The sequence below is a fragment of the Mizuhopecten yessoensis genome, unplaced genomic scaffold (assembly GCF_002113885.1).
Source record: "Mizuhopecten yessoensis strain PY_sf001 unplaced genomic scaffold, ASM211388v2 scaffold10175, whole genome shotgun sequence".
NCBI classification, from domain to species: domain Eukaryota; kingdom Metazoa; phylum Mollusca; class Bivalvia; order Pectinida; family Pectinidae; genus Mizuhopecten; species Mizuhopecten yessoensis.
In genome coordinates, this window is record NW_018408416.1 from 429,359 (window position 1) to 440,764 (window position 11,406).

Sequence of the window (11,406 nt, forward strand, 5' to 3'; positions counted from 1 at the left end):
CGCATTTGGTATTGGTTATTTGATTAAATACGTGTTTGTTCATGTGGCATCAGGCGAGCGTGACTGTGGGAGAGATAGGGACTCTAGCGATGAGTCTATGTGAAACGATTTAATTACGTTAACAGGTTCCATGTTAAAATCTGCCAATGATGCGATTTTTCAAAAGTGTTTGTCTAACTACAATAAGTTTGCTACTTCGCAACAGTCGATGAATGAAATACATAGCCTGTTGTAAAGACACACTGTAGTGGGCACATCGTGGAAGTATCAGCTAAGCGTCGGCGTCTGCGAACTATCGTCCTATTCAGTTTAATCACTTTAATTGAAGTCGGGTTTTTTCATCTGTGTGTCACAAAATGTCATTCTTCAACATTTAAAGTTAAGAACAAATTTAGCAAAACAAATTTTTAACTTTCTTTTACGAAGGCTGGCATGGCAGCTTTTAATCTTTAAATTAACATACGAACTTTGTAAAGATCAAAGTCAGTGAGTTCAGATAATTTCCTAGCAAATGTAGTGCAAATATAATTAATAACACATATACACTTTTTCAGTCACCTAACCCGGCATAATCTGCAGGTCTAGGAGCCAGACACTCGTTCTTTTTCCATATGAAAATTGAACATGTGTAATTGTAAATCTATCCATTTGAACCGGAAAACCTGGGACCCGATGGTATCAACTTCATACTTATAGCTTCACTTTTTATACTCAGCGCTGCGTCATGTGATCCTCGACGATCCACATACACGTACAAGTGACAGTAACGTATATGGAGTTGTGATTTAGTTCTAGCGAGTATTGGTACATTGACGGGAACACTGGCCTACTGTGGAGGAGAGGGTCTATCGATCTCGGTCAGTGCCAGTTATTAATGGCGACAACAAGCATACCCAGGGTTATATATCTCAATATACACAACCCTGTGGCTTGTTTTTATGTTTGGAATGCAAACAAGTATGGCATTATCAAATTACCACTGTTCGTGTATACAGTATCGGTTTTTGGTATTCGCCGAAATCCCTAGAGTTCCGTCTAAACAACCACTGATATATACGATAACTGATGCAAATATGGCAATTGTCCGATTCCTTTGCTCGAGGGAATCAGATGTTCATATAATTTTCGGATTTCACCACAGAAAAGGCACCAATGGCATTTCAGAATAGTAGTGCAATACACATTGTTGATAGTCATTGACCGGCTATTACATATTGTATTTGTCAACACTCGCTTCATTCAGACTCTAGACCTGTTAAATATACAGTTCGATATAACCTGTGATTGAGATGTTTGTGGATGAGATATAGCATTGCATAACCGGAACGTGTTTCTTTTTTTGATATATGTAAGTCGCATCGATTTCTTTGTCAATAGTTAAGCATTGGGCGCAGATTTGATTCCTAACGTTAGCCATAGAAGCACTTTTTAAGAATCTTGCAAACTTTGCTATTCACAGTGATACGTTTTGAGTTAATATGATAAAAACCTTTTTACTTTTATCATTTCAGAAAATGCCAGCGTTCAAATGATGGACGGAAGAACGGGAAGAAATCAGTGAACTCCTTACAACTGCCGCGCCTTGACGCATGTGATGGCTCCCATCTTCTGAGTGCGTCCGACCACTCCCTGATTTGCCAGGACTGCCGTGACGTTTCGGCCCGTCAAAGGAGGCGACACGAGAGGGCACGTCCCTGGCAAGACGTTTCCCCTAGCCGCCAAGACATGTCGGATACTGAAAGTTCCTCCAAGTCGAAAGGTTACGTCTGTTACTCGTTTACAGGACCGGGGCTCTCCCTTACACATTAATGATGTTGGTGTTGATGCGGGAACATATTCCTGCACCTTATAGGCTAATAAAAGCCGTGAATACACACAAAACCCTAATGAGCAGTCCTGGGGTCACATACTGACAGACCACTGTTTTTGAAAAGGTGTCGTTATGAATGCGGTGATCTTTACAAATGCTCTTACAGAATATTTGCTTTAGGTATTGGCGTTATGAATACTTCTGTCTTTACTGTTTCCTTCTTAGGACAAAGGTTTCAGAGGGATAGTTTGCGATAAGTTTTGTTATCAATCGCTCTCTAGGAAAAGGTTGTGAAGGTGTCATTAGGTTAAACTTGTCCTTACATTTGCTCCTCTACAACCAAATATTAGCAGGTTGTACACTAATCATATTTGGCTTTTCTGTTGTCCCTATGGAACACAAATTTCAAAAGGTGACATTGTGAAAACTGCGACAGCAATCGTCAGACACAAAAAGTAAAATACGCTGTACTATTTCTACATGGTTGCTTACTTGAAAAAGAACTATTTAGAAATCAATTAAACATAAAAAAAGAACGACGTTAACATTATTCAGACAGGGATATCGCAACCCTTGGGATACGTTTATAACTATACAGTTAAACTTCGGTCAAGATAGAAAAAAGCTATCAAGTAAATATACATGTATCATTTTATCATCTTCAAAAATAATATTAATCTCACTGTTACTATTAAAGAACAAAAGTTTGAGAAGGTGACGTTTTGCCTCACGGAAGCAGAGACGACACAATGGATGTCAGCCCAGCAAACAGAGCGAAGTTTAGTTGGCAGTGCGTACGAACCCCCTCGTCTGGTGGTAAGCTATGTTTAATCTTTAATTTTGTCGTATTCCAAGGGTGAAGAGAAGAAATGTGTATCGAGAGCGCACTCTTTGGATTTCGATGACATATTTAGAACTCATTTAAGCAAATCAAATATGCTGAATCATATTTTAAATAAATACAATATTGTACTAAGATAAATTTGAACGAATCAGCTTTGAAAAGTTTTGGAGTACCTGTCTTACTTAAACGGTCGCGCTAGGCAGATCATTTCGTCGCAAATCTCTATACACTGTGTGAGGGTACAGCAATATCGATGCATGCATTATGGGTTTACCTCCAATACAACAACTTTCCTAAAGATTGTTGATAGCTTGCACGAGGAATGTTCACTCTCATCATGATATTCTGACAACCATCATATAACATTGTTTAAAGTAATCTATTGTTTATTGTTTTCAGCTTGTGTCATCAAAAATGTCTAAATGCCAATACCTACCGAAGGTGCTCTTAGAGGATAAGAATATCCTACATGTTATATATGTAAGTATAGCTATCAGTGTCTCTGATGGACGCCTATTACCGTTCACCAACCCTAAATTTTATAGAAACTCCTGAATGAACAATACGTTATCACTGCTATTGCAGTGTTGTAAATCTGTCTTCGTTATTAGGTAAAGTTTAAAAGAAATCGATGAACTTCAATAAAGCACTGAGATAACAAAAAAATGGTTTAAATGTAGTAAGATCGACGTGTTATCGTTCATCAGACTTATACAACCGCATCAAAATCACAACACCAACACCACTCTTTGTATATTTAATTGAATATGTATCATAACATTGAACACAACATTTGCCAATGTACCGTTAAAATGGAGATTGATTCACTTGCCGTTGATACAATATCGTCATAACACAGTTATATGATATGTTTTCTCAGTATAGAACACAGGAGGAATTTCCTATTCAACACGGTCCAAATAGTTGTAACCTAGGTTCATTCAGTGCGATACGGCATGCCTTACCCCCGTCAACAAATACTGAAAAGCATATACAAGTATACTTATAGAGCTCTCCACTGATAGTTCTTACCACCTTGTCGGTCTTCTCTGTCGGCTTAACGTTGTTATTTGATATTTATTTAAGTATCGTTAGATATAGTAAACGATAACATTAAACCAAACTCTGCATTGCCGCATGCTTGTTATGATCATTTGAAATATTTTGGACTCATTGTAGATGTTGACGGTTACAACTGTATATACATGTAGAAGTTTTGTATTAGAGACTGGTAAGAAAATGTGAACATCAGAGGGCAATGGTTTGGGACCAAAATTCTACCTCCTTCTGTTATCTTTGAATTTCGTAATTTTATGGTTTTAATTTACTTTTTATCTCACTTTTTCTTTTCTTTCAAATGTTTTTAAACATTGTGACGAGGAAACCAAGTAGTGTCTTACAAAGCGAAATATTAACGACCATACGTTACATTCAGCACATATTTGAAATGCCATCAAATGTTTTGTTTTTTCTTTGCAGGATTTTGACACGTGGTCTTTTTGTGATATTATAAGTAAGTACAGCGTGATTGTGTTACCATGGTGTTATTTCGTCGAATGTATTTACATTTTACTTGAATTGTATGGTCCACACAATCCTCTTCTCTCTCGAGCTCCTATTTGCTCATTTTCCAATGGTTAATGTTACCGGACAACCAAACATTATGATCACACATAGTGACTTCAATTTCACGACACGAAACTTCCTCAGTAGTTTCATAACAATCCTTTACACCTGGACTTGTCACAATCGATTTACCACTCTTTTCTAAATAAGCCGAATATTATTAATAGAAGCATCCTCGTTAACTTTAGTAGATTATTGATGACATTATGATTTACCAGTAAATATCATGACATGTGCAGGGAACACTTACCCTACTGGAGCTCGTTGTTCATATGTATTTTAGACCTAGGCGTTTGAAGGTTAACTCTTTCATGCGTCATCGATCTGCACCCTTGGAATATGTCATGACGACATCGAGTACATGCACATTGTGGATTATAAAAATAGCTCGGCCCTTTCATCTTCATCATAATAATCGTGCGGCACCGTGAGGGTAAAATTGACTGACTTCGATTTCGCCTTAACATATCCGGTGGTTTAACATTAGTGAGCGTAACACCTGGAATTTAACGGATGAGGTTTGTTATGCGGTTTAATAAAAATAAAAATAAATAAGAATTCACAATCGATTAATTGGACTGCCTAGTTGCATTCAGTGGACACGAAATATCTCGTAAAATATTAAATATCACTCGATATCATGTTGTCTATTGTATCCTAACCAATTTATTCTGCGCCGTGTATCTCATATAACGATCTAATACTAATGTTTGTAAAAGGTCAGCTGTTTTAATTTGATTAGTTCTCTCGTTTTATAGCCCATTTGTCCACAGTGGTACCCGTTGCTATTACATATTGTATAAAATATGCTTTATAATGAAATTATGTCCGTATTTATTTTACACGTGACGTAGTCGGTTCGGCGTCCAGTGTAGTTGCTGTAGTTGTTTTTATATTGAATATGAAACTTATTAATGTTTTTATTTCGCTAATTATCGGTAAGTTAGCAAATTGGTATCTTCTTCACCATTAATGCAGCAGAGATTGGTGCATACGTTAACATACATAATCAATTTCGGAATCAGATAATTGAGGATATTCTGTAGAAGGTTATAATAAACACGAGACGCATATACACGTAACACTATCGACTTTGCAATACTCCTCTCATTAAAACCAAATACTCTACAGTCAAGACAAATATTTGAACAAAAATCTAAAGTATATACGTGTGTATATGTTTTGATATATATATTTTTTTTAATAAAAAATAACCCTAATAAGTAAGCATGAGTAACCCGTTGATATTGCTTAGTTTGTTGACCTCTATGAAGATGCCAAACCTGTTCCATTATAACCTACCGTCTCTCATCTAATCTCAGATTCGTAAATTATATTTCCTGTTTTCGCTAGATATAATTACTAGATGTAGTGATCTGAGTGTGTCGTTACCCACAGGGGTGTAGGTCGGCCGCCGGCGTTTATTCCCTCTTACAATTATGTGATTAGAAAGCAATTTCCACTGTAGAGTTGACCATCTATTTACAGATGCAGTAGAGAAAAAACTGTCCAGCGTGAAGCCTGGCTGTAAAGCAAAATCGATCCTTATATTATGTCAGGTAAGACTTTAAGACTCGTTCATGCCAAGAGGTGAAGGATAGGTGAATTCTACCCGGGTTGGGGGTGGGGGGTCAAATTTGGTAAAATCCGAGGCATCGGAGTGTTCCAAATCCACCTCACGTGAAATAGTGTGTAGGGTTATTGGAATCTCTCATCCCCTTGTGGATGAAATAGGGGAATCTCAACCCGAGGAGGAAGATTCCCCTATCTCACCCACAAGGGGGTTAATTATTCATTTTTTCTTGCCCAGTTTTCCCATTAAGTATCATATAAACAAAGTAATGTTAACGTTACATGCTAACTTCAGAGCTGGTGTTACGTTGATGGATTGTTGACGCGACGTCATTGAAATGTTGACGGGTCGTCATACCATTGTTATATGAATAGGGGAATCCCCCATCTCAACCCTAGGTTATTTAAGCATTAAACTGCCTTCTTTGGAATTGGAAAGTAAGTGTCCTATAATTCTCACAGGATTGCAGAAAAATTGAATAACGCGCGTTAACGCGACACAATATATAACTGTCCAAAGAAGGTAGTTCAATACTTATATTTCCGTTTTTAATTTAAGTTTTCCTAATATTTCCAGCCTGTTATCGTATTTCAGAGTCAAATTTTGCGCTCTCTGTCAATAGGACCTGTTCTTGAGACGTCACGAGTACACGCGGCCGTGCCCGGCAAAACATATAGTTCGTGAAAATAATCTCAATATCATCAATTTAATTTCAACAATTTAATCAATATGTTCACCCGTGAGGATATTCACCTTTTATACAACATGGCTACATAAATTGTTGTGAGGTACATCGATCAATTGAGGTTTTTAATCTGGTAGCACGGACGGGTTACCACGAGAAATGCGTACTGTTAATGATGTGGTGATTTGGCCTGGAGACGAAAGGTGAATTTAGCGATTGAAATTGAAAATGCAGCCGGAAAATGTAGCATAACCGTTTTTAAGGTTCAGGTGGCAGTAAGATACACAGCTATAATCGCTTAATTACAAGGTGGTTACCAAATTAACTGTTACACTGTCTGGAATTTGTATTATGTCAAATGACAATTTTTTTTTATATATTTTTTTAAGTATTTACATATTCATTGTTGTAAAGATTCATGTAGGAGTAAAACAAATTTTAAGTTTACAAACGAACTAAAGTAGATTACAACCGCATTTAATATGTCAAACGTCTATACAAGGTAGCCGTTTATAAATGTCATAATTATAAAAAACAAACAAGAAAATATATCAAATCGTGTCTGATCTCTATTATGAGGTGTGTCAACACATATATACACATGTATATTCCTGTTATTAAGCATAAATGCAATTTGTTCATTTCTATCGGTTATTTCAACTTGCTGTTCGATTCCCTTTTCGTCGCCTCTTTGCATCAGCTCAGAGCAGACCAACAATGTACTGCATTTCAAATAACCTATTTCAGGGTGGACCGGGATACTTGTATATACTTCGGAAATTCGTCATAACACCGCAGAAACTGAAAAAGGAATCGTACAAGAGTGTGAGGGAGTAAGTATATTTTACTCAATATGTAACACGTACATCGTTAAAAAGATTTAGTATAATTTACGCTACTTACTTGTTTAACTTGTACATGGTTTGCTACTCAGTATACTTAGTGTACTTTTGTTACCGGGGTTCACAAAACAACCAGGATCCGGGTATTCTTTGTATATATGTATTCCTCATGTAAAAAAAACCACTTTTGACTAAACAAATACAACATATAAATCTTACATGCAACCGAACATACCTCACATACTTGCATACATAACATAGTAAAAGGGAAATAACTCTATTGACAAATGATATTATATAACATACCTATTTTACCCTATACAATGATCCTTTTAAATCTACAATATTTTAAATCTGTAACTTGATTCTATAGATAAAAACATAGTATTATACCCATTAAAACATTCTAGACCTATTGAACACTCACCCCATAGCTATGGTGTGGAGGTTTCCCTCAATTCCTCTCTATTAAGTCGGTCTGATGTTCAACCAGGAGCTATACACTAAAAGAATATAAATATCCCTAATAAATGATTTGACCCCTATGGATTTGATACCAATTCATAGAAAGCTAAATTAACAAAGACTTATATCTTTACATACTCAATTTCACGTTGACCTTGAATTTGTTCAATGATAAAATGTCAATTACTTTTAGATAGAAAATGATAAAATTACATAACCACAATTGAATTACAAAAAATGGTATAGATGAACAAAAAGCTTTTTAACAAATAGAGTAAAAACTTACCAGCTAAAAACTTGACAAGTTTTCCCCAAATTCAACAAAATAAATGTATGGTTCACCTCAGCTGGTCAAGAGCAGAGTGTCCAAGTTGGCCAAAGCCTTTACACAGGTAAGCTGAGGCGTCCGTCCTGACCAATCGTATGGCCCGTCCTTAGTCAGGTGTCATCATAACAACTTACTCACCCACTCACATGCACACACAGGTAGGTACATGTCACATACACAGGCAGATTCATTAAAGGTCCTTACACCATCTTTCACACCAGACAACATATGCAAATACAAAACATTAATTACAAGACAAAATAGATGCCCTATTACACTTTGCAGATGTAGGTTTATACATGTAGAAGTATTACGCATTTTTTACAACTTGAACACTTATCGGTGTTACCGTTTTATATAAACTATACGTGGTAAAAATATTAAGGTATAACATATTTACTGTGAACTTGATTAAAGAGCAGGGGCAATGTGCATTCACAGTACATCTCAGTAAAATCTGCCTTGCTTAAAGTAAGTCATTTCAAAGAAGAAAGAGAAATTCATCATCTATTACTGTATACAAACTGACCAGAATGTCCTTTTTGTAGGTTTTGGAAGGAAATAAGCAATATGGTTAGCAAAATAAATCCAGAGGATTCCAAAGTCCACATTTGTGGGTGTGACTTGTCATCTGGACCCCAGGGGTATGAGGTAACACATCAAGATATTTTCTACTATGTTTTCACCTTAAAACAATATATTTCTATAAGAACATGTATGTTCTTTCTATAAGAACATGTATGTTCTTTGTTAACAAAGTATTTCTCATGATAATCATGCTTGCTTACAATTACTCAACTTATTGTGTATTGGATTCACGTAAATATGTCCTGCAGCAATCGCAATACATGATGCATCCTCCCAAAGTCTCTGTTATAAAACTTCCAAATATCTAACACTAACACGTCACGTGTGTTTAACCCACAGGTCATGAATATACTCCAACGACTGATCCATCACAATATGGTTCACATAGAAGACGCTGTCAGTGATACACCAGAAGGTAATATACAGTGGTGAACCTTCTGGACAGAATATAGAACATGTCTTCCTCAAGCTACTCAATCCATCCCTAAGGCGGATCCCTTTGTTGTTTCCCTTTGTTGTTTCCCTTGGTTGTTTCCCTTTGTTGTTTCCCTCTGTATTGAATGGTTGGAGATTTGACTATCATTTCAAAAATGCCACCGATTATAGATTGTTAACACTTTTCGGATACGGCGGCTAACATATCATGCCGACCATGTAGTCATATAGTCTCTATTAGTTTTATACACTTGTGGATTATGTACTTTTGTTTAATATACCTAGGCTTTATCGACTTGTGTTTAATGTACTAGTACCACATGCGCTTTTGTTTCACATATTTTATTTCCTTTTGTTTTATGTACGTATCTTTTACGTAATAACGTATCTTTTACGTAATAACGTATCTTTTACGTACTTGTGTTGATGTACTTATGTTTTATGTAATTTGGTTTTATGCATATGTGTTATGCATCTTTAAATATATTTATATATTTTATGTACGTGTTTTTTACGTACAGTGTTTTATGTACTGGAGTGTAATGTAATTTGTTTTACTACTTGTGTTCATATCCTTGAATTGTATATATTTGTGTTTTATGTATTTTTTTGTTCGTCTTTATTTTGTGGAGTTTTGATTTGTGTATATGTTTTATGTGTATGTGATTTTATGTACCTATATTTTGTGTACTAAAGTTTTACGTACTTGGTTTTTGTAAACTTTTGATTTTTAATGACTTGCAGGTATTTTCCGCTTCAATTTTGAAATGTATACTATTTTACTTTTCAGGACACGAAATAGTGACACTGTACTTTAATAAGAGACGATACGATCTGTGGCGGTCGAAACAAGATGACAGTGACGATGAAATAGACTTTAATGTGTTAGACGATAAAGATGAGGAGACTGAAAGTGAAGTGAGGACGTGGTCGGCCCTGGCCGCCGATGTCAATGACTCGGATGAAGGATGATGTTACCTATAATTATTGTTTCAATAAATTATATGATGTTCTAGTATCGTTCTTGTCAAACAAATACCAATGCAAAGACGGTTGGCTTTTTTCTCTCTTCACAATCTACAAACAAATACGAATTAATAATGTCAGACCTGGAGCGTTGCAAAGTAAAACTTAATGTACAAAAAACCATCAATAGAAACTAACGAGATACAAGAATATAAGTGAGGCTCAATTTGATAGTGTTATGATCTGAGGCTAGATTAAAGAAAAATGAATATACGTGTACATCATCTAAAAGGTAGTAAGGGAAACAACTCGAACTGCAACTTTTGTTTTGCTATATCAGAGTTATCTATCTTTGCTTGGAGGCTCGCGGAAAAATAATTTGCTTACTGCTCATTCCCCTAAATCATTTGGTTGCTTTTCAAAAATAACTGCACCCGAACTTTGTTATAACGAATCTGGATACAACTCGAATCACTTGTTATTCGAAGATTGACTTAACAATCTAGGTTTGATAATGTTTGAATCTATTGAGAGTACCTTATGTGATACCGCTGATTTTTGTTACAACAAGTCAATGAACGTTATCATTTATCGTTTTAATTGTACATACAAAGGTAAGTGTAGATATTCAGAATATATAATAATTATATGAAATACTGATGTTAGATTATACATATTTTAATACCAAAAAATGAAGAACTAATATCTATTTGAAATATATACTTTTACAAGAAATGGGAAAAACGGATAGAAATCCCCTTTATAGATTTCAGCTACAGTATGTTTTTACTTACTAGTCTTTGCATTGTTTTAACTAAAGTATGCATGCATGCCCTCATTAACTCTGAAATGTGAAATATGAAACTCTGTTACATGGACATATATACAGTAACAAGGACTGGACAGTCGGTATACCAGAGAAACTAGATCAATTGACACACTGTCTATGTATTCTCTATTAAAAGGAGAATTATTAATCACGATTTGATTCATAGCCTCCATTTTTAGAACTAGGCAGTACCTATATTTATCTTAACATAAACAAGGCATCGATTATACTCAAACAATATTACATCTAGATTGCGCATGACCAGTTATTTGACTTGTTTCGAATTATAAATGCATTTTGGACGTGGTAATTTCTGCAAAAATATTACATCTAGGTTTTGTATTATCAGTGAGCTATTTCCAAATTCGTAAAACGAAGGTCGATTATAAATATCACTGAAATGCAATCATACAAT

The 11,406-nt window shown here is 35.5% G+C and overlaps 1 protein-coding gene and 1 long non-coding RNA gene across 2 annotated transcripts in view; one reads left to right on the forward strand and one right to left on the reverse strand.

The window, feature by feature from the left end:
- The window catches only part of LOC110459652 (NMDA receptor synaptonuclear signaling and neuronal migration factor-like), a 30,341-nt gene extending 20,130 nt beyond the window's left edge, over positions 1–10,211 (forward strand). The window contains exons 2-10 of the mRNA XM_021512001.1: positions 1,512–1,759; positions 2,508–2,626; positions 3,054–3,134; positions 4,134–4,167; positions 5,769–5,839; positions 7,286–7,371; positions 8,722–8,824; positions 9,101–9,176; positions 9,987–10,211. Coding sequence (XP_021367676.1) covers positions 1,512–1,759; positions 2,508–2,626; positions 3,054–3,134; positions 4,134–4,167; positions 5,769–5,839; positions 7,286–7,371; positions 8,722–8,824; positions 9,101–9,176; positions 9,987–10,168 — 1,000 coding nt within the window. The 3' untranslated portion in view covers positions 10,169–10,211. The remainder of the gene's footprint in view (positions 1–1,511; positions 1,760–2,507; positions 2,627–3,053; positions 3,135–4,133; positions 4,168–5,768; positions 5,840–7,285; positions 7,372–8,721; positions 8,825–9,100; positions 9,177–9,986) is intronic.
- Positions 6,593–8,274, reverse strand: LOC110459653. The gene is made up of 3 exons (XR_002463915.1): positions 8,132–8,274; positions 7,808–7,883; positions 6,593–7,339 (listed from the first exon to the last, which is right to left on the reverse strand). It is a non-coding gene; the product is annotated as an uncharacterized LOC110459653 (long non-coding RNA).
- Positions 10,212–11,406: the final 1,195 nt, after the last annotated feature.